At 38.2% G+C, this 26,968-nt stretch overlaps 1 protein-coding gene across 2 annotated transcripts in view; it reads left to right on the top strand.

The window, feature by feature from the left end:
* Positions 1–26,968, top strand: part of erbb4b (erb-b2 receptor tyrosine kinase 4b) — a 359,968-nt gene that overhangs the window by 324,783 nt on the left and 8,217 nt on the right. For both annotated transcript variants that reach the window (XM_080902240.1, XM_080902239.1), the window contains exons 21-25: positions 16,393–16,548; positions 18,648–18,723; positions 20,274–20,420; positions 22,119–22,216; positions 23,024–23,194. In XM_080902240.1, the coding sequence (XP_080758366.1) occupies positions 16,393–16,548; positions 18,648–18,723; positions 20,274–20,420; positions 22,119–22,216; positions 23,024–23,194 (648 nt within the window). The remainder of the gene's footprint in view (positions 1–16,392; positions 16,549–18,647; positions 18,724–20,273; positions 20,421–22,118; positions 22,217–23,023; positions 23,195–26,968) is intronic.

The raw sequence follows: 26,968 nt of genomic DNA, 5'->3' as shown, positions 1-26,968 counted from the left end.
CCCTGCTCTAAATAGTTGCGGTTTCTCGCAGTCATCATCCTTAGTCAACAACTGACTCATAACCTATGTTGTTAAACGCCAGATGCACAAGCTGTACCAATGCGATTAAGGACATAAAGGAATATCGCATCATGATGTTGTTGGCAGAACATAAATTATCTCCGTGAGAGTCAAATATCTCTGAGTCAAGACAAATACACTTAGGGTTAGACTGACAACCATGCATTTTGGGATTTAATGACATAAGCAGTGAACCATTTTCATTGGCCGTAGGGTTATACTCAGTTCATAGAGGAATGTATTTACATTCAGCTCGACAGCATACAGACATTGAATGAATCCTGAAATCCGTCTGACTCCTATAGTGACGCGATTCTGCTGCTCTCTTACGCTATAAAGAGCATTTTGATGGTATGGTTTGATCTTCTTGCTGCAAATTATTGCAGGTTCACAAAGATGTTCAGAGTCACCTTTAACCCATCCATCCTGATGTGGTTGGTCTCTTTAAAGATAATAGTGCCCACACACATGCAAAAGATCTTGGTCACATAGCGCTCCACCACATCATCAAAACATCAAATGAGAGGAAATTGCTTTTGAAGATTAATGCTCAATCATATATCCAGTCAAGTCAAAAAATCCAGAAACTTCCTGGGACACTTAATGTTGTTTGGGGATTTTTTTTTTCTTTAATTGGTCAGCTGTTTGTAATTGTGAGGCACACAAGTCGAGTTAAGTAACACAGAAAAAGTAATTTTAAACTTTACTCATAGGAGTAATTGTTAAACTTACAGTATGATGTGCAGAGTTCACTTGTAAGTCTTTTCTTTTAGTCTGCACTCCTTTACGGTGACAAACAAAATCTATATCTCAGTATGTTGTCACAAACAACACAGATGTCTTTCTTAATACGTATCAATAAACAACATATCCATTTAACAGTAATTCCAAGTTGTGTACAGTTATGAGAAAAAGAAAGTTCTCACAGGAATTTATGCAGTCTAAGTACATCATTATTGCTTCTATGGGAAATAAAAAAGAAAAGTAACATGGAGGCACTGCTAATCAGATGCACTTGTGTCAATATCCCAGCAAATTCACCCCAAGGTCAGACTGTGCAAAGCTCAGAGAAACTGCAAAAAACCCAAGAGCTACATCTCAGGCTCCACAGTTAACATCTTAAATGTTAAAGGTCATGACACTACTATTAGAGGAAGACTGAACAAGTATGGTTTGTTTTGATGGGTTGCCAGGAAAGAAGCATCTTCTCTCTAAAAAGAACATGGCAAAATGTCTTAAGTTTGCAAAGTTGCTTCTGAACAAACCACAAGACTTGTGGAGCAATGTCCTTTGGACAGACAAGAACAAAGTAGAGATGACTGGCCAAAATACACCGCACTGTGTTTGGTGAAAAATAAACACATACCAGCACCTGATACCAACTGTCAAACATGGAGGTGGAAAGGTGATTATTTTGGCTTATTTCACAGCCATAGGACCAGGGCCGAATTTCTCTGTATACCAAAAAATTCTACAGTCAAATGGGACTTGGCTTGGCTGAAATTGGATCATTCATCTGGATCAATCAACAATGATCTCAAGCAAAGCAGAAAATGCACAACAGAATGACTGAAAAAGAAAAGAATCTAGGTCTTGCAACGGTCCATACAAAGTTCAGACCCAATTGAAATGTTGTAGTAGGACCTTAAGAGATCTGTGCATAAACGAATGCCTGCAAATCTGGATCAGTGAATGAAGCAACATTGTAAAAAAATTGGGCCAAAATTCCTCCATAACGATGTGAGAGAATGATGAAGCCGTATAGAAAATGATCATTATATAAGTTCTTGCTGCTGAAGCTGGTTCTACAAGCTATTGAATTGGGAACTATCCTTAGTTTTTCACAGAACTGCATATATTGACGTGAAAACTTGACTGTATGAAGAAAATGTTACAATGTACAATGTCAAATTTTAATTACATATTACAGAGATTTGTCAAACTATCAATTGTAACAGGGGTCATATACAGCTCCTGTCAAGTTTTAACTATATTATATAACAGTCAGTGACACTACACACCTTTAAACTGAAACATAGTGACATATCAGCAATCATCTCACTAACTGCAAATTCAACCAGACCCAATACTTCATGTGAGAAGAACAGATTGAGAAAAACACAAAGTTCTGCTGACTGATGGAACCCCAAAGGAACAAATTTTAAATAAAAATTTAAACTGTTTATCATTTTGAATACCATTTCAGTTATCATTGCCTCAGAGCACTTTGTACATACAAAGTACGTACATTGCTCTTCATAAGATGTGACTCATTCTGAATATAAACTTCCAGATGATGATTAATTTATCTTGACTATGAATCAATATTACTTGATTCATAGTCTTGGGAGACTCTTCTTTCAGAAAGAGTGTACAAATCAATTATGTTTCTATCTACAAGTACCTCATCTCATTGCAAAAAACCAAAAACACTTAGTCACACCAAAAAGTGTCTTAATTGTGCTAAATTAATTGAAAAAATATACAACATACTGTATGCAATTAAGAAACACTTTGATCTTTTATACTTACTGATTACTGTTGTTCCCATGGGTGTGCAAACATTTCATAGCAGAATGTCATGAAATCCATTTAAGAACAAAATTTTCAAAGAAAAACATCGGTTCATGCTACTTACAAGGTTTCCAGTCAATGCCAAAGAGTCAAATGCTGAAATGTTTGGCTCAGGAACTGTGAAAAAGAAAGAAAAACTGCCACAAAATACCCCATCAACTGCACCATCTGTACTCATCATTATTGTATTGAGTGCTTTAGCTGATATTTGATTGGATCTCTGTTTTAATTAGTGTGCTGAGTTCCCTCTGTTATGTATTTACTTTTTTTTGTAAATTATAAGCTACTGTAATTGAAGAGGGCACAAATTAAATGAGTCTGCGCCACAAACTTGATTATGTGTGGCTACAGCTCTGGCTGGCTCATGATAGAGGGAGCCCAGTCATCTGCTTCTTTCTGAAGCTTTAAGAATGACATTTTATGCTGTGTGTGCTCATTGACAAATTGAGCAAGCGAATCAGGCTGAAAAAGAGTAAGAGCAGAAGAGAGAGACAGAGAGAGGAACAGTAGCAGATTACAGCATGCCAACTATATTAACATATCCATCTGGTGTCTCATTTTTCACCACTCTCACTCACCCCATTGGCCCCTGTTGCCCCTGTCACTGGGCTCAAGCGGGCCCATCCAGGACAAGGTCATGTTGTTGCCGTATGTTATGAACCTGCCACCTGATCCCAAAGATGCCTGTAGGGACCTGGCATACCAGCATGTTGGCACGGTGGCAGCAGTAGCTATACACTGATAGAAAGCAAGGTAGAGTAATATAATATGGGTCATATATGCACACACGTACGTATTCCCACAAAATAACACCTTTTGCCAATGCTGTCTTTTTCAATCACCATTTTTATCCCTTTTCTGTTTGTATTTGTCTCTCTTCATCAGGCAGTGATAATGGTATAATCTTAACATGCGTATGAGTGTATTTCTGCCACACGTATTGGCAATCTTTGCAATCTAAACATCTATCTTTGAAACAAGTAAACAGCCAGATGGCATAACTAGAGTGCAACTAGGCATCGAGTGAAACATGGTAATATTGAAATACTGTAAGAATGAGAGGAGAGAGAAAGGCAGCAAAACCAGAAGTCATATTGTTTATGTGGTTAGCACTCCAAAGTCATCTACAGCATTTATTGATTTGATCGAAAAATATAATTATGAAAGTAAAACCACAACCACCTCCCTTCATTTATCTCCTTGAGCAAATAACATTTCTTTGGAAGTTTTCTATGCCCTATAGATTCTGCAGCTTCTGATTGGAAAGGTCAAATGACCCTTGAGGATTTTATATGCACAGCCTTGACTTTAGAGTTCAGTGAACCAGTGCCTCTGCAAAGACAAAGACAAAGACAGAGAAGTGAAGAGTGAGTTGCTGAAACAAGCTTTTCCCAAACCATCATTTAACATTTCATTCTGACCTCTCAGTATAAGATGATTCGGTTTAAAAAAAAAAAGAAGGAAGGATGGATGGATAAATTTCTGCTGAGTGTTTGCATTTCTTTGCCCTCACCATGCATAGACCTGATTTTTTTCTGTGCCCTTTCGTTGTAGACCTAACCCTTCTCCCCAGCTTCCTTGAATTCCTATGACATCACCAGATCTTAGATGATGTAGACGTCGATGAAATGCCGCATCATTCTGAAAACCTCTGTGGCCTCCCTGTTGTTTCACGTTATATGCGCATATACTGCACATCTCCAAAGTCAAACTGACCCTTGTGGATAAACATAATTATTACATAATGAGTAATAATGTTTCACATTTTCCACCAACTTGCAGTCAGACTTTCATGAGTCAAGAGCTCTTTGAACAAAATTATTTCTTACTTTTTAGGCACAACTCAAAATGCATGTGTGCATTGTCATTCTTTAAAGGGATTAAACTCCATAATTGATTTGAGTAAGTGCAAAACTGTGACTTTCCCAGATATTTGACATTTCAAGATACATTTCGCATAAACTTTCAGTACATAAAGCTGCATTAAATGTAATGTGTTACTTTATTTCCATCTGTGCCATTGTTCTTTATATTTCTCTTTCTGTCTGAGCTTTCTCTTTGTCCCTTCTTCTGTGGGTGGTGAGGTCAAAAGATACCCTTCATGCATTCATTCATAAGAGCCAGCTGGATGATGGGCTTCAAAAATATTAGCTTTCTCTCAAGCAAAGAGCCCTGGGTGCTTTACTCTCTTGTATTGTTTGTTTATTTCACTCAATTCAAGCTCCCACTTATGTGAACATTAAATCTACTTATTCACAACAAAATTAAAATTCTTGACATGTACAGCAAAGCTATAAAAAAAACTCTCTTCCCAGCTAAAATGCATGAGTCTTAAAAGGCAGGCTTAAACTGCCTAATAGACTTGAGATAAAATATGTGTTTGACTAGACCAGTAATTGTTGGAGGAATGGGTGAAAAAGCTCCAAAAACCAAAAAAAGAGAAAGTTTAGGGATTCCCTTTGCATTCCTAATGATATTTTATTGTTGTTATTCTCTCAGGCTCTTATATTTTTCTGATTTTTTTATACAACCAGTGACATGAAACTTGACCTTTTGCTTTTTCTCCATTGCATGAAAAAATGGATATTTTAATTTCCAGTAAAAATGATCACGTTCATACGGTATTCTCCACTGATATGAGCTAAACCTTTGACTGAATTATACATTATCTATTTAAAAGCAGCTTATATTCATTGTGTGACGGTAGATAACTTACACCTACAGCTATGACTAAGTAAGGTCAGCCTCTACTCATTCAGAGTCAAGAGAGTAAATCCCACTTATCATGATGGCTGCTTGACAGCTCTTTAGCAACAGCATACATACCCCATACGTTACAGCATATGGAATGAGACACTTCCCCTTCATCTCCACTGTGATTAGATAAAGCACAGTTTCATAGGTATGTATCATCTTAGCTTACTCATGTTATTGAGTTATGATGTTATTGATTGTAAGATCAGAAGATTATCCATACTGCCTGATCTTTAACAGTCACCCGCTTTAACCTCCTAAGACCCGAACTCTTCCACGGCATGCATTTTTAATTTCTCTTTGATATTTGAGCATATTGGGGCCCGATGAATGTAAAAAGAAAGAATAGCCAGATTTTTTTTTACCTTGTTTTTGTTTTTATGAAAAATAAGAGCCACATATGAGGATATTTGTTTACAATTTTTATAGAACAGTAGCGGTATAATGTCCTCGTAAGTGGATATCAGGCCCTTGTAGAGCAAAATTGAGTATTTTGGTCTAAATAACCCAAAATGTGATGTCCACATATGTGGACGTCCTAGGAGGTTAATGTAAGTATAGATAAAAAGGTGCATGCACATGTAATTACGAATTACATGCTATTAGAGATTCCATGCTCATACTGGCCAACTCATTCTGCTGAATCTTTTAGTGAACCCGATATCTGAAGCTCCCATAAACATCACAAATATTTAATATTTCCAATAAGATTTCTATATACTTCACGTATTTCCTATAGTGGACTTTGAATTTTAAAGCTGGCATTCACAAATATCATCCGCATTGGTGGGTCTTGAATCTCATATCAGTCAACTTCTTCTCATTCCCATTGTGTTAGACAGAAAAGACACTGGATATCAGACAATGATACAAGGTATTTTGTACTTTGATGTGCCCACTGTATCCAATGATAAGGACAAACTTTACATTACCGGGTTTATCAAGCAGGGCTTTGTCACTTTTTTAAAGCTGAACAGTGTTTTCAGCTTTTAATGGGTAGCAAAGCCCTGCTTTCTTTTTACTCCATGTTTGGCTAGATTAAGGCAAAAACTTTGGTTAGGATTAGGGATTAGGAAAAGATTCTGATTCGGTTCAAAATTTTAACAGACTGAGAAATAACACTAATGAGTTACTAATGTTTAAACGTGATGCCTGCCCAAGTCTCCAAATGTGACAAGTCAGGAGTAAGACTGGTCTCTTGCAAAAGGACACAGTGTGAGTATCTGTCAGATGCCTGTGGCTTTCACAAAATAGCAACAACAATTATGCTATTTATCCAGTGTACAATAGTTTTCCATATTGTAAGCACTACTCTGATTAAGTTGCATATTATCAGGGAATTTCCTATGTTAGTCCAATTTACCTACAAATGTATTCAGCCCTGATTTGCTCTTTAAAACTCATTTAACTAATCTGAATTTCACCAGTTCTACTTTTTAAAAGAATTTAAAATAGTTCAAATTACACTTCATCCAGCAATTACCTGAGAATTAGCGGTTTTATACTGTTAATTTACATTTCCTCCCAGAAAAAAATAACTATCCAAAATAGCCCCATAAATCAAATTATTAGTTGTAAATATTTATTGCTGGTTGTTGTAATTCAAAACAACAAAACAGTTTTGCCAGTATTGCAATTGTTGGGGATTGTAAGGGCTGAGTTTTATACGTGTACAAACCTATCTTTTATCATTTATTATTAGTGTTCCATCTCTGCTTCTGCCAGAGCACAGGTCAGAAAATAGAAATGATAGGTCACTTGGTGAGTAAAACCCTTGACTTGACTTCAGCTGGCATTTATTGCTTCTCTAACCCCTTTTATTAATGCTGAACCTGACATAGTAGCAATAGCGAGACACAAGAGACTTAATTCTACAAAAAGATTCTCAGGCCAGCTCTTTGCTCTGAGGCATCCGTGAATGCTTTACACACAATTGAGGATTGTCTGGGCGTACTAATGTGTGTATGTGTTATAATTCTACACACAACACATGCTGAAATGCAAGCCAAATGTTATCTCTTTTTAAAGGCACATCATATTTGCATAAGAGTATGCAAAGAGTTTGGAATACATCACTCTGAGATGCACTCGAAATGCAGGAAAAGTACTACTTTTCATATTTTTGGAATTGTTGTGGGTCAAAAGAAACTATGGAAAATTACTTCTGTCACAATATTCCGGTTTTGTCTCTGAGATCACAGATAATTTGTCTAGAGAGTGAAGTAAACATGAAAGTACAACATATAGGCATTATGCATTCATCCCAGCGCACAGTTCAAAACAAAAAGAACTTTCACCAGTGGGGGATAATTGTTTGTACGGTGACATAGTTTTTAAAAAAAAAAAAACATTGTCAGTATCACTTATCCTTCTCTTCAATACCTTTAATTCACAACTTTTAGTGTTTTACTAGCTGATCTTTAATTAAAGAGATGAATGCATATTGCTCAGATGCACTTTGTGCAATTGCCAATTTGTGCAGGTGCAGATTTGTCTGTTTTCACATAAAAGAGAACCCCCCTCGTCTAGGTTGTAGGTATGGTAGTGCATCTGCATTAAGGGTTCATCAGAGAGAATAAATGTATATGAACAAGGTTTCCTTTTGCAAAGTGCTAACTCATTCTGAGCACAGACAAATTGTTCATATTCAAGCTGCCCACTAATGTCATTTTCTAAATTCATTCCGACATGGGAGCTCAAAATGAAATGAAAGCCTACCGCTTTCATCATTATTGTGTTATCATTCCCCCCCACCTTTCTCTCAGTTTCTCCTCCACATTGGTCCGATTTGTTTCACCTCATTCCTTAAACGGTGATTCACCTTCTCCCGAGCCTACTGGGGTCTTTTTATATCTAAACCCTACATTAAACATGTACCGCATTAAGCAGATCTCTGTACTGATGTCACCGGTCTCCAATAAAACTGCACCATTATTCTCAGTATGATAACACAAAACAGACAGTCACTAAACATCCTGTGCCCTCCAGAGATACTGGCATCCCTGTTAAAATGAGCAAAAGAGGCAGAATAATAAAAGAGAAAAATAGCACAGATGAGTCATGCTCTCTTGCTGCTCACAATTCAGTATTATAAAATTACTATCATTCATTGTAATCACACTTTTCTACAGGGTCTGATGTTATGCACTCAAAAGGAAATGCACAGTATTTTATAACAACACCGACATCACAGAAAATGTGCATTTCACTTTGATTGATATACCTGTTGGTATTATTTCCGATAGAATCTAAATTCCTGAGCTACTAACAAATACCAAGCACAATATACTACTCAAGCCTAACTGAAAACAGAACATAAACCATACTTAACAAGATACAAATCAGGGGTTGGGGAACCAGTACATACTGATGAAAAGTGTGCTACTGGAATAAGGCAGTCGACATGAATGGACAAGGACTGATCATATGGTATGCAATGCTGATGTGATGCTACTATGCCAGTTTATCCAGTGTGAGGGGTTATATGCATTGCATGGGGGAATTATGGATGACTAGAAAGGGAACATCCATACTGACCAAGAAGCACCTAGTAGCTCAGTGCAATGTTCCTTGAATTTACTAAAGAGTGAACTCTCTCGCAAAGAGGGAATTTTTGTGTATAAGTTTATGCTGGTGCTCCAACATTACCTCCCATTCCAAAAAAGAAGCTGCAGACGCTCCCAGGAATGAACAGCTGGGCAATGTCTAGGTTTTGTGGGCGATCAGAGATGATCCCTTGAATGCAAGATGTGTGCAAACAACAACCTAACAAACTGTGGACTGAATTACACACTGTCAAAGGCTGACAGGGCACTGACTACTTCCTGCTGTGAGTCACGTTGGAAGACTGGACCATTTCTCTTTGAAGGCTTGTGAGCAGGTGGCTTGGCGGTTTGGGGGATCTGCGCAGCATCTGATGACATCTGATTTTATTTGGAGTCTGCTGGAGCTACTGTTTGAGTTTGGGGGGTTACAACTCCTAATGCTGCTATTACCAGTGGTATCACTTTGGACTTTGTATCTTTCACTGTTTCTATATTTTCTCATGCTCCTTCTTCCTGATGTTGCTATCAACAACTACAAATCACAGCTCTTCTACTCATTATCAGCATCCACTATATCAGGTTGGTTAGCCAGCATCTGCTTGTCTGTCTGGAACCTTATTCTTGTTGTTCTCAACAACCTTTAGTCTCCCATCGGGACTTGGGGACTTCTACTCTGTATGCGGCAAATATGTTCCTGCACACTATCCCAGCCACATAGTTGTGCTTCTCAGTGTATGCAGTCCCAACTTCCATCTTATATCCTGCTATCAGGCAACTAGGTTTCTTTCATTTCTAGAGAGGTTTAGTTGCTTTCTCTTTCAAGCTTTCACGACTGTTCTTGGTTAAATGGTATCCACTTAAACATATTAGCCTACAGAAACCAAAGGAAGCAGAAATAACACAGAGAATTAGCCAGAAAGGGAACAATGCAGTCCAAGGTAGAATTGATTTGTTGATGCTTGGTGACGGTATCGTCAATACTAGTTTGTGTCTTAAGTGCGGAGTTGTTTTAACTGAAAGATATTGTATTCCTATATTATTTTCCTCTCACACCTCACAAAAATGCTGTTACTGTATTTGTTTAATGAAATTAAAGTTCACCGTTCATGTAGGAAATTGTAACACTATGAATACAGCTTTAATTATGTGTCACCATGTGCAATCTATAAATTCTTCCTGAATCTTTATGAGCATAAATCCACAGTGAGAAACATCACTCCTACATAAGCACAGCATGAGAATAACCTCAGGCACACATACACATACACTCACTGAAGAAAGCGAACACACAAGAGGTTTATAGAGCCTCTGTTGGATGTTCAGTCTCATTAGAAGTGTTTCCTCATGAATAACATTATTCAGGATGAATCACTTGATTATAGATTTCTCTGTGTGTGCGCGTGTGGTGGCTATGTGGGTCGACAGCTTTCTCTGCATGCATCTGTCTGTGTCTCTGTGTGTGTGTGTGTGTGTGTGTGTGTGTGTGTGTGTGTGTGTGTGTGTGTGTGTGTGTGTGTGTGTGTGTGTGTATCTTGCCAGAATAAACAACAGTGGGAAGTGCCAGTCAGTGAAAAATGGGCACCACCTCTCTTCGCTCTCCTCCTATTGATTTAATCTCCAGCCCTTTGCCACTCGCTGCCAAATCTGTCTTCACAAAACACATCTAAGGACAATGCCTTCCACTTGGGTTTTGTTTGCAGGCCTCTCTGAAATAGGCCCAAATAACCATGGCAGGATATCAGAATATTTTCCGAGAGAGTAGCGATTTTCTTCACTGCCATGAGGATGGTTTAGCACCTGTATAGATTGTATAACTGTAGTATCTACTTATGTCCTTTTCACCGTCCCTTCTATAAATGAGATCTTCTTTGCAGCTTTTTTAAACAAACATTCTTCCCATCAGAAAGTTTAATAAGGATGGCTGAGTTAGTGTAGATTACAGTGATGCTATTTTATTATATGTAAATAAAACCTGTTTAATGTGAGAGTTACATGGTATGAATGGGTTTTGTTGTTGTTGTTGTTCTGTTATACTTATATTTCCTAAAATTCTGATGGGGGCATTTGAAGACTGTTCCGCTTCTAGGTATTCTAGAGATTTTTCTCCCTGGCTTGCTTTGCCATGTAAAATCTCAGTGTGCAAGGTTTAGGGCATAGGTCTTATCCCTTCTGATTGGAAAGCACCTCTCGTCTGGAGGTGCGATCATAACAGAGTCTGTCTGAACCCTGTGGATTTTCTCTGGTGGCAAGCTTACCTGAAATACAGCTTCCACTACTGGCAGCAGCCTGGCTGTCTCATCCAGGGGCCCGTTCTTCGTACCTCGCTAAGTAGGTTAGCCGGATTAGATTGTTGACGATTTCGCGTGATCCTGGATCAGTCGGTTCCCCGAAGCTCATCCGGGACTTGCTGTCATAGCAACAGAGCCGTAAGCGTAAACCTGCTCGGGAGCAGGTTTACTTTATGTAAACAGGATTAGATCGCGGCCACGCAGGTATGTCCGCTTCATTTATACGAAAGCAACAGCGATAAATAAATAACATCAATGTAACTGAAGATAATGCAGCACTTGATCCTTTTATTGATGTCACACAGATACATACAGGTCATTTCCTAAAAAAGGGAAATGTACTATTAACATTCTATTACATGTATGTGATTATTACAGATGTAATTCATATTTCAGAGTAGTAATTGTAAATTACTTCGTGTAATCAAGATGAGAGACCACGGCTATAAAAGCCAAGGTGGATTTGGGAAGCCTGTCGCAGCCATGTCCTGTCCGTTTACGCGAGCAACCCATTGCGGAAGGTGCAAGATTGATAAGGAGAGTCCTCAGAATTCAGCGTATATTGCGGGACAGACAGGATCCTTTAGCTCAGCGCGACAGTGTGCTCATTGAGAGATATCGATTTTCCCGTGAGGATATTATTTACTTAACCAACTTGTTGACGAGGGGGTGCAGGACCACCACCTGTCTTTTTTTGCTCTGCCCTTTTCTTGGTTGCTGTTATAAACAAACAAACAGATTATTTCAGGCTCTCTTTCCAAGAGACTAAAAGCAATATAAGTGATAAATATTACCATTCTGTAGAATATTCTTATATTTCACTTTTACTTGTTCCCATGTTCTAGTGGGTCCTGTTGTGGCTCTAATGTGAAAGAGGATATAATATAACAATATAATATAATGTAATATAATATTGGATAATATAGTGTAATATAATAAATCTACCCTACCGCCTACTGGTGTTGGCCAGAGGGGCCGATGGCGCGATATGGCAGCCTGGCTTCTGTCAGTCTGCCCCAGGGCAGCTGTGGCTACAACCGTAGCTGCCTCCACCAGTGTGTGAATGTGAGAGTGACTGAATAGTGGCATTGTAAAGCGCTTTGGGTGCCTTGAAAAGCGCTATATAAATCCAATATATTATTATTATTATTATTAAATTACTTACGAGTTTAATTTGTCAGCAACTTTCTGCCAGCCCTCTCTCCTTGCTTTTGCAGCCTTTGCAGTGTTCCCTTGCGTTCTGATTAAACTCTGAAACTCCTGAAATCCCTCACTCAGGAGTTCTTGCTCTGCTGCCGAAAAATACCGAGCCGAGCGCGCTCCTTCGACATTTTCGCCGACCAATCAGAGGGTTGCCGATCAATGTTTCTACTATCGATGCGTAGCCCCTTTTATGACACCCAGTGATGTCACATTACTGCGTCCAGCTGTACTAATCGTCAACAGCAGGTGTGTTCGGGGAACCGGATTAGCGAGCTCACGGTTAGCGCGATGATTTGATCTTGGATGTGTCATTTGATCTTGGATGTAGTAAGCGACGTACGAAGAACGGGCCCCTGGTTTGCTGCAATTACAAAACCTCTGGCAGTGAGTTGTTCTCATCATGTCCACATGGGAGGCCAGTAAATGAGAGCAACCGAGTAGAAAAAGAAAAAAAAGTTTGTTCCTTACGCACGTCTGCAGCCACTTCCCACTCTGCACACACACCATCACCTCCCCCTCTCAATCTCATTGTGCTGGCAAATTAAAATTCACGGGTTGCCAAACCATCCATTCTCTCTCCGCTGCTTAATTGTCTCGAAAATTGAGGAGATTACTGGGTGCGATTTATGTACAAATAAGAATCTGTCAGAAACCTGGCAGTGTATACATTGACATACACACAGACTCGATGAGCCATGGGCAATGACCAGCTTGGCCTTTGTCCATTTTCAATTCTACCCCTTCTGCAGCATTTTGGGCAAGGTATGCTTGCAAAAGTTGGCACAACACTGTGGGGAAAAGAATAGACACTCTCATAGACACTGAAAATCACACGTTGGCATGTTTGAAATTTAATAATCATCCCCTTAGTGTATATCAGCGTTTCTGCTTTTAATGTAAATTCTGCTTTTGAGCATATGGTACATCATAACATATCAGCTCATGGATCCTCATTGTTACTGTAATTTTTTTTTTAGCTCTGGCACAGAGTGGAATCAGACATCATTAGATTGCTCATGTAAATAGCAAAAACCTGCACATTAGTCATGCCGTATGTTTTACAAGAAAAAAGTTTAAATACAAGTACATTGCTCGAGTTGCATAGTTTCCATTAGTCACAGTCTCAGCGATTGGGCACATTAATCTCCTAACATATTCCCAAACTGGCAGCACTGGCTATAAGAGCAGAGCTTAAATTTGCCTTACAAGTGCTTGTTGAGCTTAGAGCCAGTAGTAAAAGTCATTAACGCTAAAGCTCATAAATAAGCACTCATTTGTACAATCTGACCATGCAAATCTGAGAGATACTGATTCATTCTGATATAATAGCCAAAACAAAGAATGCACTCTGTTGTACTGTAATAGTATGTTTATGTATGATATGTTTGATTACTTCATTGAGGTGCTACCTACAACAGTTATGAATCTCAGTCTCCACAGCAATTTATGTGATTTTTTTTGATTGGCACAAATCATTATACTTTTCATGAAGTGAAATAACTTCACCTCCTGCCCTTAATTTTAAGGGCAGACGTAGGTGCATGGTGATATAGTCCCACATATGCAGTTATTGAACTTGTTCCTGTACTGCGCTGCAGTGAATAGCTGGATGGACATGTACTGTAATAGAATTATCTGCTCATGAGAATGATTTATTATGTCAGCGTCTTATGAAAGCAATATTATGTCATATTCATGTCTACAGGTGCATATGGGTTTGTATGTATATGTGCAGGTATGCTAAAAGCACCTGTTCGCTCCTGAGATTAAGCCAAACGAGGCAGTGTGATCATAGCCTTACAACTGTATGAATGTTATCTCACCTCTTAGACTGGTGTAGCTCAACCCCACCTATCTCCATCCCTCTACTCTCCTCCTGCTCCTACTTCTCGTTTCATTCCAGCCCATTCCAGCTAAATCCAATTTGTTATGGCTTCAAATAAGGCCTCGTTTTCTCTGTCTTCTCACCACTTCAAACAAAGTGGCTTACATTATTGCTTGTCCAATTTGAAATAGTTTTCCCCTATTTTTCTGTCTCTTCAAGTCCACTCTAGCAGTGATGCACAATAGGCAGTAGGGCTGGGTATCGTCACTGATTTCTAGAATTGATTCAATTCCGATTCACAAGGCCCCGAATCGATTCGATCCACGATTCGATTTAATTCGATTCGATTTAAATCTGGGAAATTTTGACAGTCAGAAATATTATAATTCAGATCAGTACATTTACATATTTTTGTATCAATAAAAAGGAAGCTGACACACGCAAGACTTTATCACAGGTGTGAGCATCACAGCAGAGGCCTTTGTGTCAAAGTAGCTGAGGATAAAACACAGAAAAACATGAAGGTGATTTTCCTGGCCTGGGATTTTATAAAAATATTCTGCAGTACATCAAAAACGAAAGAAAACCATTAATCAACATATGAACATCACCTCTGAAGTTACAGCGGTTTTATTACAGACACAGCGTTTTGCATTTTGAATAATTTTAAAAAGTTTAAATTTGTTCAGTATTGAACAGCAGAAATGAGGTTTTCTTTTCGGAAGAATGTAAAAGGGAAAAAACAGCGGCCGACAGCCTGTAAACAACAGTAGACTTGTGCGTAACAAGCAAGCGAATAATGAAGAAAGGGAAACTGTTCTTGAAGTACAGAGAGAGAGCTGTGCATCGCAGTGGAAGCAAAACAGTAAAAGTCTGAGTGAATTCATGACGATGTTTATGTGAAGCGTTTGGATCTTCTTTTGCTGCTGGTTCGGTCAATATTGTTTGGAGAGAGATCAAACTAACAGCTTTAGAATCGGCGCATAAAGGGCGTGCACACAAAGCGCAGACCCGCCGACAGATCAGAGTCAGCGAGCTGTCGGCTTTCAGCCCCGACTGTGAGAAAAGCGACATCTAACTGATTCTGATCCGCGGGTCCCGCTGTGTGTTTAAGTCTTTGTGCAGAATCCGTGTTCCTGCTCTCATTTACTGTCTTAACTGTTTGGTGGTTCTTGAAATTTTGTGAGATTTCACCTGAGATTCTGGCATTTTGGGCAAAATAAATTTATATTAAAAAATCGATTCAGGATTTTAATGAATCGATTTTACGTTATCCAAGCCAGAATCGATTTTAATCGATGAATCGATTATAAGAACCCACCCCTAATAGGCAGTGTAGGCTCAAGATGTGCTGCACAAGGTGTAGAAAGTGAAAAGCCTTTACACAGCTTTATGGAGATATTATATTGTAGCTTTAGGACATGGCTGGCATTTTGCTTCACGCTGAGGTTGCCTTTCTGCTTTTGTAATGATGCAAATTCTGATATCCTCTTTACCGGTGCACATGTTTGTGCACACGTGCCTCTCTACACACGGTAATGATGTTTTTTTGTTTTCTTGTAATTGTTTTTTTGTTTTGTTTTTATTAAGCACTTGTACTTTTTGCTGAAAAAAAATGGGGAAAACATCCCAGTGACATTAAAATTGGGATTTAAAATATTAACCTATTAACCTAAAACTGCAACAGTAAAATGTTTTGAGAGTTTGTTTTGTTGGGTTTTTTTCTAAAGCATATCAGTTGTAAAGACAGAGCACAGGGTTGGTTTCCTAATTGTTAAGTAAATATACAGATGGAAGTGTTTTACTCCAACATTCTTGCTCCTATGAGTCCTGTTTTAATTGAAAACATGCTTATGGATACTGCCTTTGATTGCATTGCCAAGCATTTGGCAGTTACGGGGGCTTTTCTACAGTCTAGTTGTTGATTGATGGGAATTATAAATCTAAAAATATCAAAGTGGTTTTAATGATGCTGATATAAATAATTAGAAAAATTCTAACGTTGACTTGATAGTGATAATGATGACAACATATGGTGATCTTAACTTGCATGCATTTGATTTATAGACAGCAGTATCATGTATGTTGTTGCAAATGAACTTGGAGGGAAATATTGTCTTTATGTGCATCTGTTGTGTTGCAGGGAATGATGTATCTAGAGGAGCGTAGGCTCGTCCACAGGGATTTGGCAGCCCGAAATGTCCTGGTCAAATCTCCCAACCACATCAAGATCACTGACTTTGGGCTGGCTCGCCTGTTGGATGTCAATGAAAAAGAATATAATGCTGATGGAGGAAAGGTAAATCGTGACATCTCCTTTAGAAACATTGTCAAATAATGAAATTTGGTTAATTTTGGGGGGTAAATAGACATTTAATTTCCTTCTGAGAATCTGAGTTGATGATCACTGCCACACACTGCCATGGAAAGCAAACATTAAACAATTTCCTGGCTGGGAAGCCTTCTTTTGCTCTAGAGAGAACAATGAGTTTTTAAATCGTAGAAGACTGTTTCGCAAGCAAAACAAGCCATCAATGCCACCGCTGAACATGTTCACCTTGGAAGTGCAGTGTACGAAATTATAGCCTCAAAAAACATAAATTAATAACTATGTTTTCATAGCTGAATGGGCTGAAGTTATCAGAGCTTGTGATTGTGAATAAGGTCGATCTAACATTAGCAACATTTGAATGTATGAAGTTGAAGACTTGTGTTGTTTATATGGGCTATTTTTTTTCCTTTGGTCTGAAGTCTCCACTGTTTGTTTGTTCCTCTCCTTTGCTCTTTGTTTCACATTTTCCTTGTGTCTTTTGTGCTCTTCATCTGCTCCCCTATATGTGTCACACACAGAGCAGAGTAAAGCAGGCACACTCTTAGCGGAGGAGAGGAGAGGCAGGTGAAGTGAAGATAATGTTACTTGAGATGGTGACAGCTAGGAAGGAGAGTCATTTTAAAAGGGATCCGAAACTTTGCTTTGTTTTGATTTTTTTAAGCTCAAATAGCTACTATGTAGTGAGTTTTTGAGGTGCTGATTGCCTGATTGCCTGTTATCTTCAAAAAGACCCAGATCAGGCATTTAAGCTAAACTAATCTGCTGCTGGCTTCTGCTCTGTATAGACTGACTGTCTCTTCTCTTCTGACTGTCAGGAAAGTGAACGAGAATAATGGTAAATGGCCTGTATTTATATAGCGCTTTTCTAGTCCCTAAGGACCCCAAAGCGCTTTACACATCCAGTCATCCACCCATTCACGCACACATTCACACACTGGTGATGGCAAGCTACATTGTAGCCACAGCCACCCTGGGGCGCACTGACAGAGGCGAGGCTGCCGGACACTGGCGCCACCGGGCCCTCTGACCACCACCAGTAGGCAACGGGTGAAGTGTCTTGCCCAAGGACACAACAACCGAGACTGTCCAAGCCGGGGCTCGAACCGGCAACCTTCCGATTACAAGGCGAACTCCCAACTCTTGAGCCACGATCGCCCGTGCAAAAGCTTTCATTTAAAAATCTCAGTTTCATTTGCATTTGAACCAGAAACGTGCCAAAAACGTCTGCTTTATAATTCTTTCCTTAACATTTAAATGAAAAATGCAGTTTGAATGTTGGAGTGTGTACAGGCTGCAGTAACCATCATGTTAGTGCTTTTTGTTACTTTTGCAATTGGTCCGGTATGATCACTTGAACTTGTAATAAGGGCCCATCTACCTCAGTTATTTGTTGAATAAAGTGTTGGTTTAGGAGATACAATATTAATAAATAACCATTTTGAACCTTACGGCTGACATTTTGTAAAAGACAGCGATACACATTAACATTAATGAGGGTTTCATATTCTACAAGAAGAACTTAGCCCATCACAAAGGACAGTTTCACTGGAGTGAAATGGTATTCTGCTCTACTGGACCGTGTTATTTACCTTTGGGGATTTCAAAACCCTGTAAACATAGTAAACAAATATATCCTTGAGGCTGTACTTACACTGAGTTCTGACCTCTTCTAATCTTTGTTTATCCTTTGCCGCTTTTGTATTTTGTTTTCAAAACCTCTTTACTCAAGAAAGTCTTTTTCATCCCTCTCTCTTCGTCTCTTTCCAGTGTCTCCAACACGGTTTATACCAGTGACGATCACTGTAGTATTTTCCCCTCAGCTGAGTGAAAGACAAATTCTGATCTTCCATAGCCCCTCCTCTCAGTTTCCATCGCTGTAATAAATAGAATTTCATATCTAATTATAGTGTTAAGCTGCATATCACCAGTGTTGTTGATGTATCTTTGCCAAAATGGTCCATTATCACTGTCAACACCCAACTAGCTGATATTTAGTATAAAAACACATGGAAAATTAGAGTTTTCCTTAAGTATAAGGGTACTAACATCTCTGCTTTTATTAACAGATGCCCATCAAATGGATGGCCCTTGAGTGTATTCATTACAGGAAGTTTACTCATCAGAGTGACGTTTGGAGTTATGGTAAGTGTCCTTTGAATATAACAATGACAGTTTTCTATATAATTTTATTGATAACAAAGGCACTGGTTGACCTTCATCCAATGAAATGTAAATAGAAAAGCTGAAATTAAAAAAAATGGCCACAATTTTAATAAAGCACAGATTCTTATCACCTGTTTTGCAAAAAGTTTTATTGTTTCTTACTACTTTATTGTCATGTTGCCATCAATATACTAGAAACAACAATGTCAGTTGCTAGGCAGCATATGGCAGCATAATGTATCAGATGTGTAATTCAACTTTTGTAGATATAAATTACATGTTACGGTCCCGAAATTAAGCAATAGAATATTTTAGTATGGTGCTTTAGGTACATAAATACTGCAAATGGTTATTTTAGCCAGTGGTGGGTGATTGTTAGGTAACATGATGCCATCGTAATATCAGATGTCACTAAGAGCATTCGAGGCCCTTTAAAGTGTACCTGTGTGCCTAGTTTAGTTGCTCAACCGCTGACAGTCTAGCAGGAATTTGCAGACAAAGGAAAAAATAAAATAAGACTTGTGTGTGTGACAAGAAATAAAGAGGGGAATAGAAAAAGGGTGCATGAGGTAGAATGTGTTCAAGGCCATCTTCATATTCTTGGTTTTATTCATTATTTACAGACAGTTACATCAAAATACATGTAGTGGGAGAAAACTATTGAAGGTACAAGGCTGTGAGGGAGAGGACAGAAGGACCATGAGAGGAAAGAGGGTGAGATCATGCTCCTGCTGAGAGCTTGGCTCCGACTCTTCCCTGTCCATTTAAAACGCTAAGAGCAGCCAAGAGACGGTGAATAGACAGTGGATGGACACTTTACTTTGAACTCATATACATGTAGTGTAATGTGAAGTAAATTGTGATTAATAAAATCCTGAACATTATTTTTAACTCATCTTTTTAGTTTCACAAGAATCAAGAACCATTTGAATGGTTGATTTTTTCCTTGGTGGCTAATTAGAACAGACCAGACCTGGCTGATTGGTGGGTTTTGCAATCTGTAAAAAGTTGCGGCGAATAAGGGAATAATTTGGGGACACTTGAGTGTAGTTTGCACAAGGAAGCATAAAACTGTTATTGGTCACATCATGAGTCTTTGCACAAGGTGTTGCTTTTATCCAAGCCTTGTCATTTCTGCATACCTGTCTGACAAAGATCTTACCCATAGCTTACAATGCGACACTGTAGCAAGGTGGTTAAAAGCAGAGTCACGCCTATGTTTTCCTGTCATTTATTTATGTAATTTGCTTGAGACTGAGACTTATTGGTAAAACAACATTTACTGTTTTCTTAAGACATCTCTTTTTCAAATGTCTGTTTCATTAAATGAAAAAGATTTCAAAGTGCACTTGTGCTTCCTTACTCTAAAAGAAAAGGAACATTTATTTTTGTTTTCCTATTTCCACTTACTTAGTGAATTTGGGCTTTCAACTTTCTACTTGTTCTTGTTTTTGTAATTATCTTTTTGTCTCTCCTTACTTAATCTGTCTGCCTCTGTGCTCATATATCACTACTCCTACATCTTTCAGGTGTAACCATTTGGGAGCTGATGACCTTTGGAGGGAAGCCATATGATGGGATTTCTACAAGAGATATCCCAGATCTGTTAGAGAAGGGAGAGCGTCTTCCTCAACCACCCATCTGCACCATTGATGTTTACATGGTCATGGTCAAATGTAAGTAAAATCTCAAAGTAACCAGAAGAACAGAAACTCTCTTTAATAAACTAAAATCAAATGCAACAAATCAAATAAATCAGAATTAATAATTACTGCTTCTACCATGTTAAACTGAGAGCGATGAGGAAACATGCTAGCTAGTTTTGAATAGAAAACATGTTCAGAAAACATTTGGTAATCGGTAGATTGCGGTTCTACAGTTTAGCCCACCTGTTTTCTTTTAATTGATCATACTTGTATAAAATTTTAGAGGACTGCTAAGCATGAACAGGTTGGCCTTAGTGGTCAGCCACTGCTGTTATACTGTCAGGCACTGGGGTCACAGGTGGCACTATACCCTCTGGCCACTGCTGACAGGACAAAGACTGGGTGCCAGCACCACTTCAGCCTTCTCTACTGCTCTCCAAGGTTCAGCCTCTGGCCGTTTCTGTCACCTTGGCTTTTACGGTCACCCTCAACCTGCGCCAATCTGGCAAGTGGACACAGACACGGCAGGGAGAGGTTACTATCACCTGCCTCTTATCTGACTTCTTTCTGCAACACTGCACATGCTGAAAAGGCTCATGTGCTCAGTGTACTTCTGAAGCTTTAACTAATTTCACTATCCTCTGCTTTACTGGCAATAATAATAGACGCTATGCACCAAGACAAAAGATAATCAATTTTACATTTGAAATGGCTTGTGTATGTATTTATGTATTCACATCTAAAGCCACATTTAACCATCCTTTACCTAGTCAGCCTGTACTCAAGGCCAGACCACATGATTGCTTTGGCATTATATCATCATGTTCACATGGAAACTGGCAGAAGAGCACATAGCTCCATATGGCCATTATAGCGATGAAACAGTATTTATATTTGAATAAAGAAGAGAACTTAATTTAAACTCATGTAATTAATCATTATGAAACAATGCATTCTGGAAAATGGTTTAAAAATGAAATCTTCAAAAATCTTAAGAAGTAGGGGAATATGGCCTGTTTTCATGTCATGTGATTGATGTCAAGCTTTCACAGGTTAGCTACAGTTTTTTGTTACCCAGACCTTCCCACCACAGTTGGCCCAGGGATAATCCACCACATCTGCCCCATCAATACACGAGCAAACACACCAGACTCCACTATCACCACCACTTAATAGCATAATGGTGTAATACAGAGCTGCTTTGAGTGCAATTGAAACCACCATCATGATAGATTTAACCTACCATATCGACCAGTCAGGAAATAAGTTCAAGTTCAGAATAATTTCAATTTATCACTTTACGTATAAATACCCGTTCACAATGAATTATTCACTTTGTAGAGATAGCTGCATGTCAAAAAATAATGCTTGAAAGATGATATCAAAGTCTAATTATTGTGCATTATTATGTAGCCTTTAATCCAAAGCCTCAGTCTATGGAGGCATTACCCTTGACACCAAAGTAGGAAGACCACTCAACTGCACTGCCAAATCTCCACTGACACCTTCTCAACACATTGTTCCTAATAGTTAAATGGGGTAACAGTAAATTTACACAGGAACAAAAAACAGGATCCTGATGGGGATAGATGAAGCCTCAAATTGAATGTTGACTGGGAAAGTTATACACATCAATAAGATGTATAGATGGCATCTCCACCCCACACACACGTTATTTTTATTTGGAACATCATATTGTTAAATATATAATAAAGAAATGCCTTTCAGGCTGGATGATTGATGCAGACAGTCGACCCAAGTTCAAGGAGCTGGCTGCCGAGTTCACTCGAATGGCTCGAGATCCCCAAAGATATCTGGTCATCCAGGTAGGTAAATTGATGGTATCGGAATATGTATGTTATCTTTATAGTGTGTCTTCGGTTACTGTGTCAGTTTTTCATATAGAGAGTTTTTCTGTTTCCCATTTCTTTGTAAAAGAAAAAAAACATGGATTTTGCTTATGTTGTGTTAAAATAAGTGCTCATTCAAAAAAGGTTTCTCTAAGTAACACAAGTAAAACAGTCATGAAACAAATCTGACATTATCACACTTGTTATTCTGATATTTTCAAATTAACTTCAGTAAAATATAAGCTGCAGAGGCTATAAAAGTGTTAAAAATAATAGCTAATGTGTTATCAGAATAACAAGCTGGACCTCACTCCAAACACTCTCCGTCTGATAATATATCTATTAATGTCTACTTCCACCCCATACACATTTGTTGTGGTTTCTGTGCCCCACCCTCCCTTTCTTGTTTCTCTGCATATCAGCCTTTCTCAAAAGTATCAGATGGATCTGCCAATGACAAGGCCCCAAACCACAGTCTGACTTAACTTGTTGCTTTATCGTCAATAAATGTTTTTCTCCCTCCCCTCACTTCCAACTGGTGACAGCAGATGGCCGCCCCTCCCTGAGTTTCGTTCTACCGGAGGTTTCTTCCTGTTAAAAGGGAGTTTTTCAATCCCACTGTTGCTAATAGTGGGTTATTGTTTTTTGTTTTTTTGGATTGTTGGGATTTTCTCAGTTTTATTGTAGACTTTGTATCTTACAATATAAAATGCACTGAGGCCATTGTTGTGATTTAGCATTATATAAATAAAACTGAATTGAACTGAATCAAACTTTACTCAGGGTGATGATCGCATGAAGCTCCCCAGCCCCAGTGACAGCAAGTTCTTCCAGAGCCTCTTGGATGAGGAGGAACTAGATGACCTGATGGATGCTGAGGAGTACTTGGTGCCCCACTCCTTCAACATCCCCCCACTGGCATACACTCCCCGCACAAGGATGGACTCCAACAAGGTATTTTATTTCAAGCGCCCTAATACAATGTTCAATATGTGGAAGAAATACTGAAGATACACTTACATTGTGTTATTAAGGTGGATCATTATGCAATGTGACTGCACAATGTGTTTTGCGGTAGAAATAGATTGTTTAAACTTGGAGGAATTTTTAAAAATAGCTTAGACTTAACAGCATGTTTTCATCTTAGCATGTCAAATACTGCTATTCTGGCAGATGCCACTGGCATCTGTGCTGTGACAAGAGAGATTAAGTCCACATTTGGAGGCTAGAAGGGTGGTGGTGGTGAAGTAAATCACAAGTTTGCCAGCCAACAACTCACGGTTTGTCTCCTGTTTCAGACTTTGTTCTGCGTTGATTTCACTTAATAATTAGTTTTAGGTTTTTGTAGTGGCCCTGGCAGAACCACAATGGTGCAATAGGCTTAAGAAAAGGCTATGGATTATGGTGTAGGTTCACACCCCTTCACAATATCAAGCGTGCATAAAATGTTCAACTAATTTTCTTCTGTGTATACCCAGCTGGCAGTGGTGATAAGAGCAAATAGAGTTCTTAAATGACTTGCTCTTGTCTATGTAAAATATCTAAATAGAGCTTTAAAAAGATGACAGATCTGGTTAGCCAGCTGGTTGAACATGTGATTGCATTAGCCCTTCTAATGTAGTCATTGTCAAGCTGGATGGGCTATTGATTTTAACTGTTTTTGATGTACTCACTCAACAATTAATTTGTTCTTGTTGCTCTGTTTTTATCAGAATTTTAAGCTAGAAGTAACAGTGGTAATAGGAGGTGCCAACTGCCATTAGTCATAATGGTTTTCTACATTCTAGACATCTAACCCAATATTTTAGTGTAGTTTTCAGTTCACTGTACTGTTGTTGATGTCCACAGATTTTCCTACAAAAATATTTAGCTGGAATATTTTTAAATAACTTATTAACATTGTACACAAGATTAAATCTATTAAATGATAAACTGTAAAGTCATAAAGTTCTCTCGCGTTCACTCCCATCTGTCTCTTGCTGTCCAATTCTCTTTCTGTTTTCCTTCGTCTTTCTCCTTTGTGAAACTGTTGTAATTGCCTTCTTCTGAATTGGAGTTTACAGCTAGATCTTCTCAGTTCTTGGACTGTTCAAATGTTCATAGTCTCTCTTTGGACTTAAATCTATCACAGCACCAGTCACACAGCCAGAATTCAAACATTTTCTATTCCAAAATCCCCCTGTGTTTATGTCAGAATAAAAATACCTACTGAATGCCAATGAGAGATATGTCTCAAACCTGTTTTAGTGCATTTCAGAGAGTGAATGATTATGTATTTGCCTGATCTGTATATATATTTACAATCCCCCTGCTGTTCCCTACTATTGCCTATACTTTTCTTCCACTACTGGGCCTTTCTTTTTAGTTTAAATTATTATGAAGTTATTTGCATTCAATTTCAAATAGGTTGATTATTGTAATGAGCTTGATTATTAAAACACTTACTTATACAGCCATATTTCACTCTATTATTGTGACTCATAACTGGAAGAAATTTGTTCTGCACTCACTTAAACAGACATTGCCACCATACTCCGAAATGTCATTATGAAAATGCATGCTAAGATTAAAAACTATTTGGTTTAAAGCGATGCCAAAAGCTTGTGCTTTGATAAAAAGGTGAACGGGGCACTTTACTTGACTCTTCAAGTAATAGTTAATATTTTACTTCACACTGGATTAAGTCTCTGTTCATCTTCAGGGTACAAAGTAATACAGCTGTGCATGTGTTTGAATATGATTTAAAGAAACTCCACAGTTTTATATTTGTGTTAAGGTTAGTGATTGATTTTGTTTTTTATTTTTTGATGAGTGATAGGTATAAATGAGGATTGAAAGAGGGAAATTTAGTAGATATACCTGCAGTTACACTGTAATGAGAAAACAGCATGAGCTCTAAGGCCTCAACTAATTGCTTCTGGCTTATAATGTAGAGCACTAGATGAGAAACTGGGGAAGACTCCACATGTAATATATCAGGAAAAAAGAACGATGCTGTTGCATACAGAAAATGAGAATGCCCCTCAATTCTGCCCTTTGAAGTTCCTGAGATTTCAAGCAAAGGTTTGGACAAAATATAGCAGTAGGCACAGTTTTGTTTAAAGCTCCTATTTGCTAATAATTGCATTACTCCGATCTCTAAGTTAACAAAAAAAAAGGAAACAAAAAAGATTTACATGACTGTGCGACAAGAGTCAGATGTCATCAGTAACTGGGCACTCAGTAAAAACTTTATTGGAATAACTTAGTAAGCTTGTAAAGAAGTATGCTCATTTCCTGCTTTAGATTTGTATTTGTGGACTTCACTAAATTATTTTCCATAGTTCAAAATAATTTTCTGCTACAATGTACTTTGATAAAACTCCTCAATTCACCATCTGTCTGAAAAAAGGAATCTAAGCTTCTCCCGCTTTAAGGACACTGATCTTTTAAGGCAGATTTCTACTGATTTGGGTATGGTAAACAAACGGTTCACTGGGTGAGATGTGTGCCTGTGATGAGCGTATTATGGATCTCTCCATCAGTATGTACCTGTCTCTGTGTGACACCATATAGACCCAAAAGAAAAAAGAAATTGTTGGAAACTGGGCATTTAGAGTATGAAGCCATTTGTATCTTAGATACAAACCCAATTCTGAAAAAGTTGGGACACTTTATAAAATCTAAATGAAAAAAGTTGCAATAATTTACTAATCTCATAAACCATATTTCATTTACAGAAGGATAAAGAAAAGGCAAATGTTTAAACTGAGACTTTTTGCTATTTTATGAAAAGTATTAATAACATCTCAAAAACATTTAGATGAGGGAATAAAAAGCTGGAAAAGTGAGCAATATTAAAAAGAAACAGTTGGAGGACCATTTTGCAATGAATTAAATTAACTGACTACAGGTCAATAACATGATTATGTATAAATAGAATATCTCAGGGAGGCAGAGTTTCTTAGAAGTAAAGGTGGACACAGGTTCATCAATCTGGGGGGGAAAAGTGCATCTAAAAATTGTGGAACAATTTCATAATAATGTTCTTGAAGGAACAATGTTAAAGACGGTGAATTATTCTTCATCTACAGTATATAAGATCATTAAAAGGATAAAAAGGATCTTGAGAAATCTCTTGGATGTGGACATGTGCACATGGGACAAGAATGAAAATCGATATTGGATCATGCTCGTGATCTTTGTGCCCTTAATGCACTGCAAATTAAAAATAGGTCAGACTCATAGAAATCCATCCATGGCTCAGAAACACTTTCACGACTGTGTACACAGTTTGCTGTGCTATTCAGAAATGCAGGTAAAAGCTCTATCATGCAAAGAAGCCATATCAAAGCTTTTTTTAAGGTGGACTGAAACAAGGCAGAACGCAAATCAATATTTGAAATTCTTTTGGAAAACACGGAACCCACATCCTTTGGACAAAGGGAACAGCTTGTATGCATGCAGTTCTGTATGTAGTTCAGAGCTTTCACCAACTAAAAACATTTGGCGTGTGGTGAATCAAAAAATACAAACACAAAGAAGACCTAGGACTGTTGAACAGCTGTAGTATATATATATGAGAGAGATAAAAAGAATGGGACAGCATGCCTCCCCCAAAAGTTCAGCAACTTATATTTTCTGTTCCCAGAAATTTACAGCGAGGGGATCCTGTAAACATCGCCGTGTACTTACTTTTCTTAAAATGATACGTTTTCCCAGTTTAAATATTTGATGCAGGTTTGGTTC

This window comes from Rhamphochromis sp. 'chilingali' (assembly GCF_963969265.1).
Source record: "Rhamphochromis sp. 'chilingali' genome assembly, chromosome: 14".
NCBI lineage: Eukaryota > Metazoa > Chordata > Actinopteri > Cichliformes > Cichlidae > Rhamphochromis > Rhamphochromis sp. 'chilingali'.
Note: the sequence above shows the minus strand (reverse complement) of the source record. Positions and strands in the feature narration are given on the sequence as shown.